This window comes from Corticium candelabrum, chromosome 1, assembly GCF_963422355.1.
Source record: "Corticium candelabrum chromosome 1, ooCorCand1.1, whole genome shotgun sequence".
NCBI classification, from domain to species: domain Eukaryota; kingdom Metazoa; phylum Porifera; class Homoscleromorpha; order Homosclerophorida; family Plakinidae; genus Corticium; species Corticium candelabrum.
Genome location: NC_085085.1, coordinates 1,361,296 through 1,383,795, shown reverse-complemented (window position 1 = coordinate 1,383,795; position 22,500 = coordinate 1,361,296). Strand labels below are relative to the sequence as shown.

The following is a 22,500-nucleotide window of genomic DNA, read 5'->3' as shown; positions in this document are numbered from 1 at the left end:
CATGACTGGTCGCATGTCACGTGACCATTGTATATCTATTTGCTCTAATATCACCTCACAGGACACCCCATACCCGTCGTCTACTGTCTATTACAAATCCCTACAACCGAAATATATTGCAACTGCACCATAACATCATAAACTGAATAAACGATACAGTAGTCAGGTCTAGAAAAGGAACTAAGAAACCAGAGGCTCCGCCTTTAGCAGGTTGTGGATTGCAGTCCCAGATTAGGACAAGGGACCACAAGCACATCCGGTACGTCTCTCCTCCATGATGGACTCACCATCATGACCATGCACCTTCACCCAAGCAACAACCGGGTTTACAAGCAAATAAGAGAAACCGTGATTGTGTGTCGCGCTCATCTCTTTTCCCTAACCTTCTCATACAAGATCAAACTGTCAGTCTTAGTAATTTCTTGTGTGCTTGTGCGCGGGGGGCAAAGCTCTTTCGCACAAACGAGAAATTCAACGAGCTATTCTGCTGGAATACATCGACGAGTTGGCAGAAAGAAACGTTGCGAGTCTCACTCACCTCTCAGACTGCAGAAAACGAGAAGACGGAACTGACCACGACGCTGACTTCCGAAATGTCCCGTATCAGGTTTACAATTAGACACGTGTCAAGGCATTTGGAGAAATGATTAAGAAGAATTACTACAGAGAGAAATGGATGGTTTGAAGCATGAGCAGGCAGTTGAAAGAGGTGCGTTTGTTGTGTTTGTTGGTCTGTAGCTAGTATTGATTTTATTTGTTTGTCTAAGCCTCGATTTGTCTGCAGCAGCAGCATAGCTATGTGTTTCACACCTTTCATCTCTGCTGTCTCTGCATGTAGAAAAATAATAGCAGGAAACATGCAGTTGTGTGAAAGCGCATGAGTATGTTCACAATTCCTTTGACTCTCCAACAACCTCACAAAACCCACGTGGTCATATAGATACATGAACAAATTATAGTCACAATGTAGACTGTACCCAGTCCTCCTCCTCGCGCGCGCTCCACGTGTTTTGGCACGTGCTTTTTGTTCCACTTGCCAGGAGAAGTGTTTTGTTCCTGGCAAGTGGAACAAAAAGCACGTGCCAAAACATGTGGAGCGCGCGCGAGGAGGAAGACTGGGTACAAGTCTACATTGTGACTATAATTTGTTCGTATTTCTAATCACCACGTGGGTTTTGTGAGGTTGTTGGAGAGTCTAGGCACAATGTTAATTGTAGCATATCTTTATGGTTAGACCATATCTGCGTTGTCTCTACTGTCCATTCCCCCTAAGTGAACTCGGAAGTGAGTGTAATGAAGTAGAGGTCACACCAGGTGTGCTCATTAGAGCACTAAGAGCTGCTCCAGTTGGACAATGTTATACCAATTATCTTAATTAAATGGTTCCAGTTGCTGATCCGTTGGTCTTACAAAATAATTGGATAATAACTATTGCTCCACCAGTTCGTCTTTGTGTTTGTAGGAAGGGTTTGGATAATTTGATAAACAGAAATGCCAGACCTAGCGGTTTCTAAGGATACCAAGATCATCGCGAAAGTCCAAAAAACAGCAGAGATATTGTCATTGATGATTTTCAAAGTTTGCACTTATGGGGAACAGACAGTAGTTCTGTTCAGTTCTGTTTAGTGGTAATACAGTTCAGCCTCTCAATACTGACTGTGCTTGCGTGCAAGTGTGTATCGATATCAAAGCTACATCTAAAACATTGGCGACAAGGCGAAGTATGGCTACGAACAAGGACTCAGAGCGCCGACCCATCGAAACTCTCGATATCACAGGCGGTGTTCATCTTTTTTCTGGTAATTTCTGCAAAACAGGAATCTTTCTGGTAACTAGGAATATGTGCTAAATCCGGTCAGACTGTGCTAAAAGCAGCTCTATTCTACCTATGAAGGAACACGAAGTTGCTTCCACCAGTCCAGCAATCCCAACACAGTTACTGCACGTGACCACGTGACACTAGCTTTCTGCATACACAATAAGTCAAACATTTCTGCACTCATTCAATGTTTGTCCAGGCTACCGTTGACGAGAATCAGCAGCGCAAAGTACATGTGGTCAAGCACAACAGACGGCATTTTCTGCATACTAGTAATGTTTCGCCATATCGCTACAATTCAACTTGACAAAATAAAATTTACATGGAATGCTTTCCACAATACATAGAATCATATCACAAAGTTTCTGATTATTCTGACATCATTTTCTGCAAATTTCAAAATTCGACCAAACGATTGATTTCTGAGGTTTCGATTACATGCAGTCACTTCTGCTGATAAAATTCGACAAATCAAAATTTACATCAAATGCTTTTCACAGTGCATACAATCATATCACAAAGTTTCTGATTAATGTGACGTCATTTTCTTAGAATTTCAAAATTTGACCAAATTATTGTGTGTGTGTGTGTGTGTGTGTGTGTGTGTGTGTGTGTGTGTGTGTGTGTGTGTGTGTGTGTGTGTGTGTGTGTGTGTGTGTGTGTGTGTGTGTGTGTGTGTGTGTGTGTGTGTGTGTGTGTGTGTGTGTGTGTGTGTGTGTGTGTGTGTGTGTGTGTGTGTGTGTGTGTGTGTGTGTGTGTGTGTGTGTGTGTGTGTGTGTGTGTGTGTGTGTGTGTGTGTGTGTGTGTGTGTGTGTGTGTGTGTGTGTGTGTGTGTGTGTGTGTGTGTGTGTGTGTGTGTGTGTGTGTGTGTGTGTGTGTGTGTGTGTGTGTGTGTGTGTGTGTGTGTGTGTGTGTGTGTGTGTGTGTGTGTGTGTGTGTGTGTGTGTGTGTGTGTGTGTGTGTGTGTGTGTGTGTGTGTGTGTGTGTGTGTGTGTGTGTGTGTGTGTGTGTGTGTGTGTGTGTGTGTGTGTGTGTGTGTGTGTGTGTGTGTGTGTGTGTGTGTGTGTGTGTGTGTGTGTGTGTGTGTGTGTGTGTGTGTGTGTGTGTGTGTGTGTGTGTGTGTGTGTGTGTGTGTGTGTGTGTGTGTGTGTGTGTGTGTGTGTGTGTGTGTGTGTGTGTGTGTGTGTGTGTGTGTGTGTGTGTGTGTGTGTGTGTGTGTGTGTGTGTGTGTGTGTGTGTGTGTGTGTGTGTGTGTGTGTGTGTGTGTGTGTGTGTGTGTGTGTGTGTGTGTGTGTGTGTGTGTGTGTGTGTGTGTGTGTGTGTGTGTGTGTGTGTGTGTGTGTGTGTGTGTGTGTGTGTGTGTGTGTGTGTGTGTGTGTGTGTGTGTGTGTGTGTGTGTGTGTGTGTGTGTGTGTGTGTGTGTGTGTGTGTGTGTGTGTGTGTGTGTGTGTGTGTGTGTGTGTGTGTGTGTGTGTGTGTGTGTGTGTGTGTGTGTGTGTGTGTGTGTGTGTGTGTGTGTGTGTGTGTGTGTGTGTGTGTGTGTGTGTGTGTGTGTGTGTGTGTGTGTGTGTGTGTGTGTGTGTGTGTGTGTGTGTGTGTGTGTGTGTGTGTGTGTGTGTGTGTGTGTGTGTGTGTGTGTGTGTGTGTGTGTGTGTGTGTGTGTGTGTGTGTGTGTGTGTGTGTGTGTGTGTGTGTGTGTGTGTGTGTGTGTGTGTGTGTGTGTGTGTGTGTGTGTGTGTGTGTGTGTGTGTGTGTGTGTGTGTGTGTGTGTGTGTGTGTGTGTGTGTGTGTGTGTGTGTGTGTGTGTGTGTGTGTGTGTGTGTGTGTGTGTGTGTGTGTGTGTGTGTGTGTGTGTGTGTGTGTGTGTGTGTGTGTGTGTGTGTGTGTGTGTGTGTGTGTGTGTGTGTGTGTGTGTGTGTGTGTGTGTGTGTGTGTGTGTGTGTGTGTGTGTGTGTGTGTGTGTGTGTGTGTGTGTGTGTGTGTGTGTGTGTGTGTGTGTGTGTGTGTGTGTGTGTGTGTGTGTGTGTGTGTGTGTGTGTGTGTGTGTGTGTGTGTGTGTGTGTGTGTGTGTGTGTGTGTGTGTGTGTGTGTGTGTGTGTGTGTGTGTGTGTGTGTGTGTGTGTGTGTGTGTGTGTGTAAATTATAGACAGACTGTCAGTAATGACCATGTACTTTTTGGTATTTAGTTTTAGTTTTAGTGTACACTCACAGTGGTAGGTACATGTGTGTGTGTGTGTGTGTGTGTGTGTGTGTGTGTGTGTGTGTGTGTGTGTGTGTGTGTGTGTTTGTATAGGTATATATGCATTTATCTACATGTAATTGTATGTATAATGTGTGCAGACGATGTTTGCGACTTGGTATGTTTGCACAGACGACTGGAGCGAAACAAAGCACTCGGAACGGTTGGTAATAAGTTGTGTGTTTGATTTTTATTTATTTATCTGTTTATTACAATAACTCCTGTCTAATGCATGCATGCGTACTTTTACACATGTACAGAATACGGTCTTGTTTGCTGTATGTGGCCTACCCTACCTGTCTTGCTTGGGGTTCGGTAACTTAAGCATACAACAGTTGGACATGCTTTTGCAGATAAAGAATGCGTTGAGCGAGGGTCCACAGGCTCAATTGTGGAAGGAATTTTGACGCAAACATAGCTTACAAAAAAGTTTGCATTGCCTCTATAATTTTGTGGATGTCTGCCTAATCAATTCAACACTCTATCAGCTCTGTTTAGCAAGGACAAACATCTCTTCAGCTTACCTATTCCAGCTGAAAAAGTGGTAAATTAATTGTGGTCATGCTCAATGGTTGAATATTGCTTTTATGATTCTTTGTGATCAAGGTTCATAAAGTTTTGATCAAAGAACCAAAGTCGAAAGAGCAATCACGACAAACTGTGGCTATCATTGGACAAAATGTTATACGAAATTGCGAATTTGGAAACTAAATGAAAGAATGTGGTTCAATGACGTAGTAAGTGTATACACTAGATTTCTAGAAATTTCTAGAAACTTTTTGATACGTTTTATGTTAGCTGATCAATTCGTTTCAGCAGCTGTTTCAAACCGATGTGAATAGCGCGGTACACATCTAGTCTGCATCTCATTTCATTTTGATACTAGTGACATCGCTTATTTAGAGACCAAGACGATTGCTTTGTTTATCGACTTTCTTTTTTTGAACAATACTCTCGAAAAGGTTGCCATGAGGTAATGAAGTGGACTGCAAAGGTATAAGCAAGGAAAAGATGGCAACATCTTTTGGTAACAAGTATAGTTAATGTTTTTCATGTGTCATCTAGGAAGATGTGTTTCAGTTTGAAATTATTGCAGTTCCAGTTCATCTTAGAAACCATTGGATTGAAGTGGTAAGTATAACAGTAGCTTATATCGTTTTATGTTATTGTATAGTGTGCACCTAAGGTACTTGACGTTGGCGAAAAATGTATTCGTGTGTATGATTTGCTTGGAAAATTTTGCCATGATATTGCAAATAAGTTGAGGCAAGAATGTTCAGATATGAGCATTTATATGTTTTCGCTATTACATGTGATGTTTGCATATCAATTGACTGCATATCTTTACTCCTTAGAACATGATGGCGGCGGCTGTAGGAAATCCTTTCTTGTCAATCATAGTATAAATAATTGTCAATTTTTTAACTGACATTAGTTGATTAAATGCTGTTAAGGTTGAACCTAGTCAGTCTTGCAAATGGCTTGCCTTTTGCATTTTAATAGGTGATGAAAGAACGAGGTAAGGACTTAACTAATTAAATCATACTAAATGAAGCCATACAAGAGTATTTTTTGTTGCAGAAAAGGCAACAAAGAAATTCGTTTAGAAAAATCTGCAAATGTATTGGCACCATCTGCGACTTTGCAACAGGTATTTATAAAGTAATTTATATTATATACCTGTGTGTGTGTATATATATATATATATATATATATATATATATATATATATATATATATATATATATATTCATATTAATATAAATTTTGATTATGCACGGATTGCGTTTTGAGGAAATTGCACTATATAAGTATACGTGTAATTCGTGTGTGTGTATATATATAATCACAAATCAAGGCTTCTGCCAGTCTTCGAGACAAAGCACGGCTAAATACAATTTCAGCTCCTTTCGAAGGTTCATGGATTAGGGCAATACCCAACCCTGTCTTCGGCCTTACCATGTCTGCACAGGAGTATATTGTTTGTCTGCATCTTTGGCTGGGCATTTGCTTATTTCCTCTTCCACCTTCTTCCAGCAGGTGCTACTGCGGTTCCATTTTGGACAGTCACGGAGATCATGTTCTAGGCTGCCACAGTGGCTCCCTGAGAAACAAACGTCACAATGCTTTGTGTGACATTATATTTCATTGTCTCTGGACGAACAACTCAGGAACTCGACGTGAACAACGCTGTACTAGTGAGAATCAATCAAGACCAGGAGACGTCTTTCACCCTGATTTTTTGCAAGGTCGTCCCGCATATTTTGATCTCTCTGTCAGAAATTCTCTTCAACCATCTTATATTATCTTTTCCGCCAACACAGCTGGTACTGCTGCAGCAGCAGAGGAGATGGAAAAAGATCATCGCCATCTTTTGAACGTTGAGTGTACTGGTTCTCTCTTCTATCCTCTAGTGGTAGAAACGTTTGGTCTATGGTCTTCATCCAGCCTTGAAGTACTCAAAGACATCGCTAGGAAGACTACCATCACCAGTGGACTTACTATTAGCAAGGTTTCAACCTACTTACATGAACGTTTATCTGTCTGTTTGTGGAAATATAATTCAAAAATGATTTTAGCGTTATTAGCTGTTAGCTCTGTTTCTGATAAATGGGACTCATACATGTATGTTTAGAGTTGTATTTTGCGCTCACCTTTAGGTGGTGGGACTATATCTTTATTCAATTATGAAATATATATATATATATATATATATATATATATATATATATATATATATATATATACAAAGTACATCTAACAATATAATATAGCTACCGTCATACTGCACAGACTATTTACTGTTACACTATGCAATGACACAATCGTATTACTATATAGCATTGCAGGGCACAAAAATTATTGTACTCTTTAGCTTAGACAAGAGCCTCATAAACCGTCGAACACCATGATGACCGACGATCATACAGGAGTTCAATCTCAGTAGTCGCTATATACCACTGGATAACTCAATTGCTTTATGCTCTACACTGTTTTGTATCTCTGATGTAGAATTCAGAGTGTCACCGCCATCAGCGGTTCTCCTAATTTCGAGAAAAGCGATTTGCGGCCTAGAAAGAAGACACCAAAATATATCGACTTCGACGCCGAAGACAATGAAATAGCTCTAACTATGCAAGGGACAAGCTCTATGGCAGAATTTGAAAAAGATCTAAACAATGACAATGGATTGGAGACATTGTTCGAAATAATTTGACATCCATTTCGGCATGGCTGGTATTTCTAATTTTGTTGTTACCTCTTCGTTACAGGACTAGTCAGACTGTAGACGAGAGTCCAAAAAGAGAGGTGCGTAAGGTTCTGTAAGGTATATGAATAGCTTGTAATAACGTCTTAGAAAGATAAATTGACAAGTAAATTTATTAAGCAGTTTCAAATTTATGTGCACAATGATAGCAATAATAATAACAACAATAATTATTATTATTATAAAACACAGTGTTTCTTAAAACTAGACCGATCTGGTTGAGCACAACAAATAATAATAGATAATTAAATTATATAAATCAAATATTATAATAATAAATATATAAATAATGAAATGTATAATAAATGTACACGAGTCTATTACCGTGTTAGTTTAGTACAATATGAATCGATTTGGTTTTTTTAGAAAAGAAAACGAGTCAAGTTTTCAAACGCAACAGGGGCTAAAAAAGAAGAATTGAGGTATTGCATTGCCTTCAGCTTCAAATATGAAAACAAATACTTACCTGTGTCTATCATCGAGTAATCATAGATAAATGTATGATTCCTTATAAGAAATTTTGAATATACCAGACAAAACAAAAACATATAATACCAATTAAAACTAAACGACAAATATATAGGTATGTTTGTTGGAAATTTGTCAAATTATTTTGTTTTAGCCAGAAACTATAGAAATCAGTGACGATAATGACAAACGAACAACCACAAGGTCAGTAATTCAAAACTGTTCTAGTGAAAAGTAAACTGATAGCTCGTAACTTTATACTGTCATTTGCATTGTAGGAAAATGTCATTAACCACACCTCGGTGGTTATCACAAATGTTAGTAGCTAATTTAGTAAGCTCAGTCATCATAGAATAATAACATGCAAGGAAACATGTAAAACAGGCAACTTTACTACATAACTACACCCCCAAACCACACGAAAACCATACTCACACAATGTAATGAGTTTGCAATGTAGCAGCCTTGCTAGAGTATTGTAGCAGCTAAGCTTGAAAAGTATTTCACTACTTATTATTATATAAATTTTAAAAAACAACAAAAGCGTAAAGTTCTTGATATGATGTTGTAATACACAACGTGTAGCCTCAAATGCCTTGCACCACAGTGCAGTACAATGAGCCAATCACAAATTCAAAAATTTCTTGCACGCAATTCATCACTATTTCAGCTACTGAGTGACTCTGCGACTCGGATTGATCCGTCCACTGTAACCGTTTCCAACATTTTCTATAAAAAATGGAATCATGTTTAGTAGCTTGAAGTGCGTGGAGCTTACTCGACCAGACAAACGTCTAATGAAGTCTCAGTACATCGAAATATCATCAACCAGTCTGACAGACCGTCGGAAGGTAATACATGCGATTTATGTATTACATCACAGACTTATACGAATGACAACAAACATTCGTGTTCTTACTCTTGCCATGATCATTCGTGTGATATCAATGAGCTCATCCAGTGACATCTAGCTAATCACACCATGTACGACGACTGTACATTGCACTGCAACTTCGTCTCCAAATCATCCAAAGTACCACGCAATTGAACAAACACACGTCCCTCTTTCACAGACAGCAAGAACGTCTGGTTGCTTCGTCTTCCATTACTGATGCTGTGGACAAACAACCAACTGGCATTACATCCTCCTTCACAGATACAGAGCAGTCACCACTTTTCAAAAAACAGAAATTTAATCCCAACAAACAATGTCATGTGTCTCAGATAATATAAAATCGTCAGCCAGTCTGACGGACTGTTGTCGGATAATACATGCGTTTAGTAGCATCACAGACGCATGAAATGTATGACGTGCCACTTTTACTCACTTCTGCGTCCACTTTCTAACAGCCAATTTCCAAAAGGCAATAAACGAGTCGAATGACTAAAGAAATACGATTGCAGCATAAACACCAACAGCCATGCAAAACACGTTGATCAGTGCAGTCTCCTACCGTTAATCGAGTTTCTTAATTAAAGACATGACTATGGGTGTAAAACAATCTGAAGCCGCTCTAGATATGTCACACAGGCAAATCTCGTTTTGCTTGTTTCTGTCGCCATTTGCGACCTAAACAGATAATCATGTCATAAATCTATTATAACTTTAATTATCACTTTAAATGGTATTGACAATATGTAGTCTTGAAGTCCCAGCAGGGACAGACAGCACATGTATGTACAGAGCCTGTCTGTCTAGCACGCGTACGGTGGTCTGGAACTCCAAGGCTTACAACACGTGACACTGACTGTAGAAAAAGAGTTCCAGTTGCTGTCGGAAGCGAACTTGCTTTCTCTCTTCATCAAACTTCAAGTGATCTTTGTGCTTGTCCAATTCCGCTTTCCTGAAACACGTACAAAGCAAAACGCATGCGCAAAACGTTGCATGAACGCTTTTACAGTGTCGCTAGCGCATCCTGACCTTTTTGAAATTGTATAGAGTATAGCAAACACCACTATGAGAACAAATGAGAACAATAAATAGATGTTGAACATCTGATGATTGAGTTAGAAAGCGCCAAAGTTATCACGTGACCATTGCACTATCCCGGATATCATATTTTATGGATGAAACACAGTTGAGCCGTCTGAATGCTGTCTACTCTCGTTGGAATACTCGTACACCAAATACACTGCTAAGAGATGAATTGAAGTCATCAAATGATTCATCGAGTCGAACTGCTTGGCAGAAACGTTTTGATGAGACAAAACGATTACATCGACCTCAAACACGCGCCAGAAGACGAACAAAAACGAAAGTAATCAGCTCATTCGACAGTAAAGTTGCTGTTGTTGCGTGTTAGTCTTTTTTGGAAAATGCTTTGGAATACCGACTTTCGTATGCGCGTAGTTGGTGGGTAGTCTGTACACGTGACTATTGCAGTAAAGTCCCGGTTGTTGTGAATGAGAAATTCAGGTTTTTGTCATGCCTGCCTTGATTAGAAAATAACAATGTTTGCATTGATTAGTTGTCTGTCTGTCAGTTTGTCTATCTGTTTGTCTCTGTCTATCTGTCTGTCTGTCCATCTGTCTGTCTGTCTGTCCATTTGTCTGTCTGTCTCTTTGTTTGTCTGTCTGTCTGTCCATCCGTCTGTCTGTCTTTTTGTTTGTCTGTCTGTCTATCTGTCTGTCTGCCTGTCTGTCTGTCCATGTGTCTGTCTGTCTGTCCATCCGTCTCTTTGTTTATCTGTCTGTCTGTCTGTCAGTTTGTTTATCTGTCTGTCTGTTTGTCTTTGTCTATCTGTCTGTCTGTCTGTCTGTCTGTCCATCTGTCTGTCTGTCTGTCCATCTGTCTGTGTGTCTCTTTGTTTGTCTGTCTGTCTGTCTGTCTATCTGTCTGTCTATCTGTCTGTCTGTCTGTTTGTCTGTCCATGTGTCTGTCTGTCTGTCCATCCGTCTCTTTGTCTGTCTGTCTGTCTGTCTGTCTGTCAGTTTGTTTATCTGTCTGTCTGTTTGTCTTTGTCTATCTGTCTGTCTGTCTGTCTGTCTGTCTGTCTGTCCATCTGTTTGTCTGTCTGTCCATCTGTCTGTCCATCTCTTTGTTTGTCTGTCTGTCTGTCTGTCTATCTGTCTCTGTCTGGTCTGTCTGTCTGTTTGTCTGTCCATGTGTCTGTCTGTCTGTCCATCCGTCTCTTTGTTTGTCTGTTTGTCTGTCTGTCAGTTTGTTTATCTGTCTGTCTGTTTGTCTTTGTCTATCTGTCTGTCTGTCTTTCTGTCTGTCTACCTGTCTGTCTATCTGTCTGTCTATCTGTCTGTCTATCTGTCTGTCTATCTGTCTGTCTATCTATCTGTCTGTCTATCTATCTGTCTGTCTATCTGTCTGTCTATCTGTCTGTCTGTCTCTTTCAAGTTTGTTTGTCTGTGTATCTGTCTGTCTGTCTGTTTGTCTGTAGTCTGTCTGTCTGTTTGTCTGTAGTCTGTCTGTCTATAGTCTGTCTGTTTGCCTGTCCATCTGTCTTTCTGTCTATCTGTTTGTGTGTCCATCTGTCTGTCTGTCTGTCTGTCTATCTGTTTGTTTGTCTGTCAGTCAGTCAGTCTGTTTTGTTTTGTATGTCTGTTTTGTAATTGTGTCTGTCTGTTTGATTGCATATTTGTTTGTGCACTTTTAATTATCTATGTTTGTCTGTTTATCTTTTGTCGGCTTGGTCGTCTGTTTGTGGTTTGTTGATGCTTGTCTAATCATTAGTCATTTATCCGTGTGCCTGTTTGTTGGTTAGTTTGATTGTTTGTGTTTGTCAACTTTGTGTTGTTGTCTGTTTGTTTCTTATATTTTTGTGTATTTGTGTTTGTGTCTATTTGTCCATCTGTTTTGCTTTTTTGTTTGGTTTGTCTGTTTTCCTGTCTGTCGGTTTGTTTGTCTGTTGCCTGTATATTGTCAACAATAATGCTATTCTATAGTCACTAATGTATTTCTGATTTAGAAGACGAATGTTGCTCAAGTTCTTCCTGTTACATTCACCATCAAGCTGCCACTAGTAACAACACATTCAACAGTCCAAAAGCCTTTCTCTGGTCGTTGCTGTGAGGCATGCACACCTTTCAGTCGAGTAAGTTTATCAACATGTCAGTTAACTATACTAAATCTAGTGTATTGTGAGATGCATCCCTCCAATGCAATCATTTAGTGTATTGTGAGATGCATCCTTCCAATACCATAGCAGACCTCTCAACTTTTTATCACACCAAATCATGACACTGTTTTTGGAGATGACCATGCTCATTAAACGTGTCTAAAGTAGGTGTGGTTAACAGCCTACGTGTTGACCTTGCTTTAGGTTTTTGTGCACACACCAAGGCTTCGTCTCGAACTCCCAAACGTTATTTTTACTGCAGTTAGCTACCCTGTTTGGATACCCCAGATACAAGCAAGCAGAGCCGTTTAGGAGAGTCTAGTTCAAAGAATCTGCTATGTCCGGAAAGATGGCGCTACACAAAGCAACTGTAAGAGTGTCTCACGGTATGCTTGTTGTGAGAAAGGACTGGCAATCGTGACTATTGGGCACAAATTGTGAGAGTTGAGAGGTCTGCAATAGTCTAGTGTATTGAGAGATGCATCCTTCTAATATAATAGTCTAGTGTATTGTGAGATGCATCTTTGCAATACAGTAGTCTCGTGTATTGTGAGATGCATCTCTCTAATACAATGGTTTAGTGTATTGTGAGATGCATCCCTTTAATACAATAGTCTAGTGTATTGTGAGATGCATTCCTGCACTACAATAGTCTAGTGTATTGTGAAATGCATCCCTGTAATACAATAGTTTAGCGTAGTGTGAGATGCATCCCTCCAATACAATAGTCTAATATTGTGAGATGCATCTTTATGATATAATAGTCTAATATATTGAGAGATGCATCCCTCTAATACCAGCATATGTTTCTTTCCTAAATTTGCTTTTATGATCTAGAATCAGTTGTTTGACAGTCACATTCAGGCTGCTCCGGTTCGCGATGTGTTGCAGCTTCCCAATGTGATGAGGTAGTGAATTCACACGATTGTTACCGCCAGACAGACAGACAAGCAGACTAGGGAATGGACAGACTCATACTGATAGGCAGGAAGGCAAATAGACAGATGACCAACTGACACGATGGACAAGCAGATGGACAGACAGACAGACAAATTTGAAATGAAATTACTTGGAAAGAAATTTGATCGTTTTAGGCCGAATGTGTGGAGAAGGTTGTTTCCTCACTTAACATTTTGTCTCTCGAGAGATGTGCCATGGACACATAATTTGGTTGAACAAGAAGTATTGAAGTCAGACAGGTAGTGTGTGTGTGTGTGTGTGTGTGTGTGTGTGTGTGTGTGTGTGTGTGTGTGCACGCGTGCGGTCAATCACTTTATGTGCTTGCTTTTGTGTTAGGATTGGTCATGTTATACGACAGGCGGTTGACTCGGAAGGCAAGGCATCGAGTGAGATCGAGATGAAGAACAAGCTTCAGCTTCAGCAACAGAAAGCCATGGAATTGCTAGCAACGATGGCAAGTTCAATATCTGGATTCGTCGTAAGGTAGACAAAATGTGATGTCTGTCTTTGTGTTTGTCCATGTTTTCAGTTTTTAGTGGTGTTGTGTGACTGTGTTGTTGGTGTTGGTGCTTGTTGTAGGCTGACGGGCATCGTGTTGTTTAAACTGTTTGGATCGGCGACGGATGGCATACGTGTTCATCAGGGACAAATGGAAATGGTGGAGCGCGCAGCTAAAGTATGAGTGAGATGGTTAGATGGGCAGATGATTGGACTGACAGACAGACAGACAGACAGACAGACAGAGACAGACAGACAGACAGCCAGCCATCTTCTTAAATGCAAACATGGAGGTGGGCCTGTGTGGCGGCATGATGAAATAGTAAATGCATGGAGCACTTGTCTACATGAATCATAGACTCATCACGAGAAAGAACCTTGATATCGTTACTCTGGAAATGAGAATAGACCAGACATAGTTGTGTACGACTCTTGGTGTAGCTATGACTTTGATGTAGCCATGGCTCATCCTTTCAGCCAAGACACTTTAAAGCAGGCAGCTTTAGAGGAAGGTTTCGCTGTAGCACGAAGGGAGGAACGGAAGATGATTAAATACGAAAAACAACAACTTGCCGACAATACATCAAGCCTCAATTTCACTCCTCTGGTATTTGAACATTTGGAACTCAGGGATCAGAAGCTACCAACTATTTAAACAAACTAGCCAGAAGATCAAGAGACATTGAAAGGCTATACAAATGAAGCTGAATTTAGTAGAGGTTTTTGGAGGAAAATTCTCAATAATCTTACAACGATGTAATGCTAAATTTATTCTCCACAAGCTGACACGTGTCTTTTGGAGAAGTAGATGAGAACATATACGGTACACTATTAAAGTAGCGTGCATTAAACTAAAGCTGAGCTCAGTAGCTTGTTTGCATTTAGTGTTAGAAATGTAACGTAGAGTTTGTGTTTCAATAAATGAAATCGACAGACAGACAGGCCGATATGTATTATAGTTTGATGTTTGAAATATATGTAATGACAGACAAACAGACAGACTGACAGTCAGACAAACAGACAGATTGTTATATTTGAACTCTTACTCTACCAGTAACAATCGCTAACTTTACGTATGCATAACAATAACAGACAGACGGACAGACAGACAGACAGACGGATAGATAGATAATTTATTCTCATACAGATTCTACTTGTACATATGCTAGGATTTTGTAAATACGAATCAGTCCTTGCAAACAATGAAGTCATTAACTAATGGACTTGACTTTGAATGTCAAAATCAAATAAATCTAAATCACCATAGACAGACAGACAGACAGACAGACAGACAGACAGACAAAGAGACTGACTGACTGACTGACTGACTGACTGACAAAGATCATTTATTGAACATACAAGGCACTACGTACATCATAGGAAGTCGAAACATAATAGTCGCTACTGAAATCTGACTGACTGACTGACTGACTGACAGACAGGCAGGCAAACAGACAGACTGATAGACAGACTCACTGACTGACAGGCAGGCAGACAGACAGACAAACAGACAGACTGACAGGCAGACAGACAGACAACAGCCAGACAGACAGATAGACAAAATTTAATGTCTCAACAGTGTGTCATATGCTTTAATGTTGATTCTCTATCAGCAAGGTGTGCCTATCATTTATCTTCCCATGCACAAGAGTCACCTCGACTACCACATGCTGACGTTCACTGCATTCTGTCACAACCTCAAGGTATCAACTGACTTGATTAGAATTTAAATGATGTATGTAATGTTAGTGAAATTAAATGAATAAATATTAATTAAATAAATATTAATTAAATAAATATTAATTAAATAAATAAAATTAAATATATTTTTATTAAGAAAATTAAATAAATAAATATTAATGCAATAAATATTAATTAGTTGTAATTAATAATAAACAAAATTCAGTCACTAATTTAATAATTAAATATTAATTTAAAATACATAAAATCTTAATTATGTTAAATTTAATATATACATTTATTACTAATTATTTTGAATTAATTAATTAATAAAAATTATAGTAAATTGCTTAATTGTTGGTTAAACCTTAAGAAAAATATTAATTATTATGTGTCACATGCCCTTCCATGATGGGCAAGTGGGGTCTTTACCCCATCTGGGTGCCCACCAACCCGTCAGGTGAGCCCAGCAGTTTCTGTGTAGTCCACATGGCGATCAATGACTAGCCAATTTGATATAGATTGCAGGCATTACGGTGACTGTGAACTTGTGAACAGCACGCCTAGTGGATATCAATGACCACCAGGAAAGCTCTGAACGTCATAGTCTCATGGACAAAGCTAGAGAAACATGAGAAAGAAAGACAGACAAGTTGCATAATTTACTGTTGTCACTGGGGTTTGAGCCCTCCCAACCATGAGGTGGTAGCCATTGTCGCTAACCACTAAGCCACGACGGCTAAATATTAATATTAATAATTAATTTAATTAATTTATTATTTAGGGATTAGTACAGAGTGTTATTTAATTAATTATTAATATTAATATTTAGCCATTGTGGCTTAGTGGTTAGCGACAACGGCTACCACTCCATAGTTTGGGGTTCAAACCCTAGTGACAACAGTAATTATGAAACTTGTCTGTCTTTCTTTCTCATGCTTCTCTAGCTTTGTCCATGAGACTATGGCTCGTTTCAGTCGTTGGGGGGGGGGTTTCTGTAATCTGGCGAACGGTCCGTTGACGATGACGTCCAGCGCTTTCCTGGTGGTCATTGATATCCACTAGGTGTGCTGTTCAAGAGTTTGCGGTCACCGTAATGCCTGCAATCTATATCGAATTGGCTAGTCATTGATCGCCGTGTGGACTACACAGAAACATGTACCCTGCTGGGCTCACCTGCCGGGTTGGTGGGCACCCAGATGGGGGTAAAGACCCCACTTGCCCATCATGGAGGGCATAACGACACATAATAATAATGTATTTTTTGTTGTACCAACAATTAGACAATCTACTATAACATTTTAATATTAACTACTCATTATTTGTTGATAATAATATTATTTTTTTGTAGACACCTCATGTTGCTGCAGGAGGTACGTACTGTTTCGGTTGTTGTCCGTACTGTACAAAGTGATGGTCATTGTTTTCTGTTTGTGTTGTAGATAATCTGAATACGTGGGGATTGAGGTACTTGCATACTAAGGAAGTTGAACTGTAGTGGTTGGGGTCTGGTTACTCGTGTGTCTTGTTTGTTTATTTGTGTTTGTGTGTTTGTATGTCTGTTCTATTTGTTTGTTTGTTTATCTGTGTTTGCCAGAGTGTATACGTGTTGGGTGTCTGTACGTCTTGTCTGTTTGGTCTGTCTGTCTGTCTGCCTGCCTGCTTGCCTGCCTGCCTGCCTGCCTGTCTGTCTGTCTGTCTGTCTGTCTGTCTGTCTGTCTGTCTGTCTGCCTGTTTGTCTGTCTCTCTGTTTATCTGTCTGTCTGTCTGTCTGTCTGTCAAATAACATTTATTTCAAACATCTATAATACAATGCTAGCAAGGTAACTATGTAAAGTTTTGCAACTACGAGAGTTCACTAGAACTATGTTTTAATAACAAACATGTAACACTTAAAAGAGAACAATGCAAACTACTTGGAGCCAACTTAGTGGCTGAAAAACTAACTGGGTAGAGCAATCTACAGTACAGTCAATGTCATCGGTGAGAGCTGAGAGTTTCTCATTATGACCTGAACGTTGCACTTTTGATGTTGAGTTGAGAATCTCTTTCTCCAGATGTCTAGAAACTCAACAGCCTTAGGTCGACCAAGTTCATCACGTGACTTCTTGGCTAGCCTTTCCAGAAAGTTTTTCCCATCTCACCCCATCGCCTAAAATGTTCTGTGACTAAAGGGAATAAAACTGACTGTTGATCCACTTGGTAGATTTTATTTTGCATGCTTTCTTCCTCTTCTCTTCTTTTTGTCTGTCTGTCTGTTTGTCATTCATCTGTCTTTTATTGTGTTAGTCTGTGTGTCTGTCTGTTAAATTCTTCGGTTGCACAGAGTGCCGACGCTTTTCTTCTTATGACGCTGGCATTACATCTTTGCAGTTGGATTGCAAATCTTTTCCTCCAAAAATCTAAGAATTCTGGAAGATTGGGTCGACCAATCTGTCTGTCTGTCTGTCTGTCGTTTGTCTGTCTTTTATTGTTTGTCTGTCTGTCTGTCCTTCTGTCTGTCAAATTTGCCAGTTTATCCATCTGTCTGAATTCAATATTTTCCTAACTTCTCACACTCTCCTATCTCTCACAGTTTGCTACTGCGATGTCTCGGAGGCTTCTTTATCAGACGAAAACTAGAAGATGCCAACGGACACAGAGACCCAATATACAACACCATCCTACAAGAGGTACACCACGCACACCATTCCAACCAACACAAAAAACCAATCCACATTTGTCATTGACTCCAACATTCTCTAGTACATCCAGTGCCTTCTCAAGCAAGGCGAACACATTGAATTTTTTCTCGGTATTTTTCCAGATTTTACCATCAAACTTGCGTGTCATTTGTCTTATTGTATACACTGTGTTGTATGTAGAGGGTTGCAGGTCACGTTCGGGTAAAGTCCTAAGACCGAAATGCGGGTTGTTATCAATGGTTGTCGATGCTGTCGCCGACGGTGAGTTGGCACGATGATGAATGTGCAACTTTTTGTATCTTGTGTGTTTGTCTTTTCTTAGTATTTTGTTCAAATAAAGAAAAATTGAAAAAAATAAACAGTAAAAATTTAAAAATTTAATTCTTTTGTCTTTATTTTTTATTTGTTTATTTTTTATATTTTTTGTATTTAAGTTTAATTTTTATTATTTTATTTTGTATTGTTATTTTTAATTTTTGATTTTTAAATTATTTTTTTAATTTTTAATTTTTTAATTAAGGTGTTGCTTGTGGTTGAGTGCTTTAGCTGCAGATTGTATCTTTTAATTTTTTACTTTTATTTGTTTTCTTTTTCTTTTTCAATTTATTTATTTATTTATTTATTTTTATTTTTTATTTTATTTTATTTTTGGTTGTTATTATTTCAATTTTTTCTTTTTTAAATTTTTGTATTTTAAATTTTTTAGTTTTTTAATTTTACCCTTATTATTATAATTTTTATGTTTTATATATTTGTACTGTTTTTGTGTAGATATCATTCCGGATGTCTTTATTGTTCCAGTGAGTTGCGGCTACGACAAGGTCAGTGCAAACGTCAATCGTTTGCTGCTTATCTTAGTGTCACAAAATCGTGTTTATGTGATAAGATTGCGGAGTGTTACGGAGACGAACTATTGGTCAGTTGGCTTATGACGTGGGTGAGATGGTTGGAGTGAGTTTGGAGTGTTTGTTCTGTTGGCAGGGGCGTGGGAAGAAGCAAGAGTCGCTGATTGGCGGTGTACGTTCTGTGTGGAGGCTCGTGACGGGTGACTACGGTACAATACAAGTGAACATGGCACAGCCGTTCTCACTGCAGGTTTGGAAAATTGTGTGCTGCTGTGGAATGAAATTATGGTAAGACGAATAGACAGACAGACAGACAGACAGACAGGCATACAGACAGACAGACAGACAGACAGACAGACACACTGACTGACTGGCTGACAGATAGACAGACAGACAAACACACGGATAGACAGATAGACAGACACACAGATAGACGGGCAGACAGACAGACACACAGATAGACAGACAGACATGTAGACAGACAGACAGGCAGACAGACACACTGACTGACAGACAGACAGATAGACAGACAGACAGACAGACAGATACACAGATAGACAGACAGACAGACACACAGACAGATAGACAGACAGAGACAGACAGACAGACAGACAGACAGACATTTAGCTTAGCAGTTTTACCTATAGTGTTCTTGTACAATTTTGCTTTTTGTGTTCAATAGTGAAATAAGACAGACAGACAGACAGAGCGATGATGGATGTTAAGGTTTTGTTGTTATTCAAACTTGAAAAGGCAATGTGTGCTGTTGTATTGTAATTGGCATTTGAAAAATATTTGTGGTTATTAGACAGATGGACGGACAGAAGGACAGGCAGGTAAATAGACAAACAGACAGGCACACAGTTGGACTGATAAGCAAACACACACACACACACACACACACACACACACACACACACACACACACACACACACACACACACACACACACACACACACACACACACACACACACACAGCCAATAAACACACCCTTAGCATTTGTGTTTCTCAACTTCTTTCTCTCAACAGGAATTTCTCGAAACTCATCCCGGCTTCGAGTCTGACAAGTCGGTGAGGAGAGAGGTGGTCAGTAAGCTCGGCAGGCATGTGCTCTATGGTGAGAATCGGTTTATTGTTGTGTAAGTCATCGCTCATGATTGAGTGCTTTAGCTGCGGATCGGTCGTCGTGTGTGATGTCTACTGCCATGCTTGCTTTCCTGATGCTCAACAAGTACAGAGATGTAAGTTTGTTTGAGTGTGTGATTGTATGTTTGCCTATGTGTCTGTCTGTCTGTCTGTCTGCCTGTTTGTTTGTGCGTTTGTCTGTCTGTCTGTCTGTCTGTCTCTCTGTCTGTCTGTCTCTTTGTCTGTGTGCCTGTCCGTCTGTCTGTCTGTCTGTCTGTCCATTGGTTTCCTGTTTGTCTGTGTTTTGTTTGTCTGTTTGTCTTGTCTGTGAGTTGACATCCTGTGAATTAATCAGAGTCAATGCATGTAGGGTGTAAGTTATGGTAAACTAGTTAACGGATTCAGCCGACTGCAACAGGAGATAACGTCACGACAAAGGTACCATATACCGAATAGTATTGAAGCATGAACAGACAGACAGTACATAACAAGACAAGCAGTGTGTGTGTGTGTGTGTGTGTGTGTGTGTGTGTGTGTGTGTGTGTGTGTGTGTGTGTGTGTGTGTGTGTGTGTGTGTGCGTGTGCATGTGTATGTGTGTCACTTGAATGCTTTCAACAGAGACGTCGGTTTTGGCGTGAGCGCTTTCATTGCCATGAACAAGGCACATCACCTCCTCAAACCATACCTCATAGAAGAGACATCATCTGATGACAAAAACGAGACGATAGTCAAACCAGACACGACACTTCCTGGTGTGTTCGAGTTGGCATTTTACAGCAATCAGGTCGGACAGTCAGTCTGTTGACAGTCAGGTCACTTGCAAGTTTAACTTGCGTTTCTTCTTGCAGGTTTTGTCTGTCTTTTTGACCGAAGCTGTTGTTGGTAAGCACGTCAGACAGACTCACACACACACACACACACACACACACACACACACACACACACACACACACACACACACACACACACACACACACACAGTAGACAGACAGACACACTGACAGACACACTGACAGACATACTGACAGACACACTGACAGACATACAGACAGACATACAAACTGAACGAAAACTGACGTAAATCATTTTGATAGGCTTCAATTGCTATCAGTGTGTTACACATCTCTGTATTGTTGTTGTAGCGACTGCAATCTGTGGTTTGTGTGGGGCATGGCTGACAACAGAAGCATCATGTGGAATAAGCGAGAGCACAACTCTGTCACAGGATGAGGTGAGAGATTGTGTGTGTAATGATTGTGCTTGTGTGGCATCATCTGATAGAGTTTGTTTAGATGTTGGCAAGAAGTGAAGAGATTTGCTGTTTATTTGATTGTGAATTTATATTTGCTCCGGTATGGAAGTGTGGTTGTTCAACGATGTGTTTTAGTGTTTGGTTGTATTATAGGACAGATGGACAGACAGACAGACAGATGAGCAAACAAACAGACAGATGGACAGACAGACAGGCAGGCAGACAGACAGATGGACAGGCAGACAAAGAGAGATGGACAGACAGACAGACAGACAGACAGATGGACAGACAGACAGACAGACAGATGGACAGACAGACAGACAGACAGATGGACAGACAGACAGACAGATGGACAGGCAGACAAGAGAGATGGACAGACAGACAGATGGACAGCTGGACAGACAGACGGACAGACAGATGGACAGACAGACAGATAGGCAGAGAGATAGACAGACAGACAGGCAGATGGACAAACAAACAGACAGATGGACGGACAGACAGACAGACAGATGGACAGACAGATAGGCAGAGAGATGGACAGACAGATGGACAGATAGGCAGACAGATGGACAGACACACAGGCGGATGGACAGACAGACAGACAAACAGACAGATGGACAGGCAGGCAGGCAGATGGACAAACAGACAGATGGACAGACAGACAGACAAGCCTTATTGGCTTGGGTAGTATTTAGTTGCTTTACTTAGATGATGTATAATAGTTCAAAGCTTGGAAATATATGTATTGACAGACAGACAGACAGACAGACAGATAGACAAACAGATGGTGAGATGGACTGACAGACAGACAGACAAACAGACAGGTAGATGGACGGACAGGCAGACAGACAGACAAACAGGTAGACAGACAGACAGACAGACAGTCAGACAAACAGACAAACAACAATTACACTTTATACAACTACAATACTTCCCTGTTACAGCCCTGCGTCACCATTCGTTCAACTCTGTACGAAGGCTTAGAAGCTCTCATTGGCGGTGGCATGATGACCTACACGACAACTCAGGTAATACAAACAGAACCACATCTTGAAAGAGTAAACAGTCTGTATCATACGATTAATTAATGTCGTACATTGTAGGATACAAGGCAAGTTGCATATTGGGATGACGATGAAGAAGGGGAATATACACGTACAACAGACAGAACATTGAAGGTTGAGTTGAATACGACGTTTATGTGTGTGATTTCTGTTTGTACGCTTGGTTTGTTGTTTGTTTGTTTGTGTGTGTGTGTGTGTGTGTGTGTGTGTGTGTGTGTGTGTGTGTGTGTGTGTGTGTGGTGTGTGTATTGTGTCTGTCCATCTGTCTAGCTTATGTCTATCTGTCTGTCTGGCTTATGTCTGTCTATTTGTTTGTCTGTCTGTCTTATGTCTGTCCATCTGTGTGTCTGTCTGTCCATTTGTCTGTCCATATGTCTGTCTGTCCATATGTCTGTCTGTCCATCTGTCTGTCTGTCTGTCTGTCTGCCTGTCTTATGTTTGTTTGTCTTATGTCTGTCCATCTGTCTGTATGTATGTATGTTTGTCTCATTTTCTCATTACTGACCTACTTCTGTTTACAACAT

At 40.2% G+C, this 22,500-nt stretch overlaps 3 protein-coding genes and 1 long non-coding RNA gene across 5 annotated transcripts in view; 2 read left to right on the top strand and 2 right to left on the bottom strand.

Moving 5' to 3' along the window:
- The window catches only part of LOC134196019 (2-5A-dependent ribonuclease-like), a 7,540-nt gene extending 6,950 nt beyond the window's left edge, over positions 1-590 (bottom strand). The window contains exon 1 of the mRNA XM_062665104.1: positions 539-590. The gene's annotated coding sequence lies outside the window, so the exon portion shown is untranslated. The remainder of the gene's footprint in view (positions 1-538) is intronic.
- A 44-nt stretch (positions 591-634) lies between these two features.
- On the top strand, positions 635-8,209 carry LOC134187880 (uncharacterized). 2 transcript variants are annotated; one of them, XM_062656050.1, is made up of 17 exons: positions 635-709; positions 4,160-4,221; positions 4,412-4,487; positions 4,547-4,602; positions 4,665-4,795; positions 4,857-4,904; positions 4,962-5,052; positions 5,124-5,189; positions 5,414-5,458; positions 5,513-5,577; positions 5,640-5,709; positions 6,934-7,001; positions 7,071-7,259; positions 7,331-7,367; positions 7,693-7,748; positions 7,949-7,998; positions 8,073-8,209. In XM_062656050.1, the coding sequence occupies exons 7-16, from the start codon at positions 5,035-5,037 to the stop codon at positions 7,959-7,961; spliced, it is 627 nt and encodes a 208-aa protein (XP_062512034.1). In that variant the 5' UTR covers positions 635-709; positions 4,160-4,221; positions 4,412-4,487; positions 4,547-4,602; positions 4,665-4,795; positions 4,857-4,904; positions 4,962-5,034; the 3' UTR covers positions 7,962-7,998; positions 8,073-8,209. The 2 variants fall into 2 exon arrangements, with proteins under 2 accessions (XP_062512034.1, XP_062512043.1); XM_062656059.1 differs by having other exon boundaries at positions 5,245-5,458.
- A 171-nt stretch (positions 8,210-8,380) lies between these two features.
- Positions 8,381-9,640, bottom strand: LOC134187894 (uncharacterized). Its single transcript, XR_009971191.1, has 5 exons — positions 9,544-9,640; positions 9,249-9,364; positions 9,123-9,178; positions 8,714-8,942; positions 8,381-8,523 (listed from the first exon to the last, which is right to left on the bottom strand). It is a non-coding gene; the product is annotated as an uncharacterized LOC134187894 (long non-coding RNA).
- A 217-nt stretch (positions 9,641-9,857) lies between these two features.
- Positions 9,858-22,500, top strand: part of LOC134197637 (glycerol-3-phosphate acyltransferase 1, mitochondrial-like) — a 13,972-nt gene continuing 1,329 nt past the window's right edge. Inside the window, exons 1-24 of the mRNA XM_062666986.1 lie at positions 9,858-10,052; positions 11,715-11,840; positions 12,702-12,772; positions 12,959-13,063; positions 13,161-13,307; positions 13,404-13,500; positions 14,936-15,025; positions 16,354-16,375; positions 16,445-16,469; positions 17,578-17,674; positions 17,748-17,796; positions 17,867-17,947; positions 18,458-18,507; positions 18,573-18,602; positions 18,668-18,781; positions 19,564-19,651; positions 19,705-19,775; positions 20,030-20,097; positions 20,279-20,444; positions 20,509-20,542; positions 20,803-20,891; positions 20,953-21,012; positions 21,857-21,940; positions 22,016-22,090. Coding sequence (XP_062522970.1) covers positions 9,858-10,052; positions 11,715-11,840; positions 12,702-12,772; positions 12,959-13,063; positions 13,161-13,307; positions 13,404-13,500; positions 14,936-15,025; positions 16,354-16,375; positions 16,445-16,469; positions 17,578-17,674; positions 17,748-17,796; positions 17,867-17,947; positions 18,458-18,507; positions 18,573-18,602; positions 18,668-18,781; positions 19,564-19,651; positions 19,705-19,775; positions 20,030-20,097; positions 20,279-20,444; positions 20,509-20,542; positions 20,803-20,891; positions 20,953-21,012; positions 21,857-21,940; positions 22,016-22,090 — 2,034 coding nt within the window. The remainder of the gene's footprint in view (positions 10,053-11,714; positions 11,841-12,701; positions 12,773-12,958; positions 13,064-13,160; positions 13,308-13,403; positions 13,501-14,935; positions 15,026-16,353; positions 16,376-16,444; positions 16,470-17,577; positions 17,675-17,747; positions 17,797-17,866; positions 17,948-18,457; positions 18,508-18,572; positions 18,603-18,667; positions 18,782-19,563; positions 19,652-19,704; positions 19,776-20,029; positions 20,098-20,278; positions 20,445-20,508; positions 20,543-20,802; positions 20,892-20,952; positions 21,013-21,856; positions 21,941-22,015; positions 22,091-22,500) is intronic.

Bases quoted from the DNA above. Each gene is read 5' to 3' on its own strand.
- LOC134187880 (XM_062656050.1), top strand. The intron at 5,459-5,512 runs GTATAAATAATT...AATGCTGTTAAG, and splicing joins ATCCTTTCTTGTCAATCATA to GTTGAACCTAGTCAGTCTTG. The intron at 5,578-5,639 runs GTAAGGACTTAA...TTTTTGTTGCAG, and splicing joins ATAGGTGATGAAAGAACGAG to AAAAGGCAACAAAGAAATTC.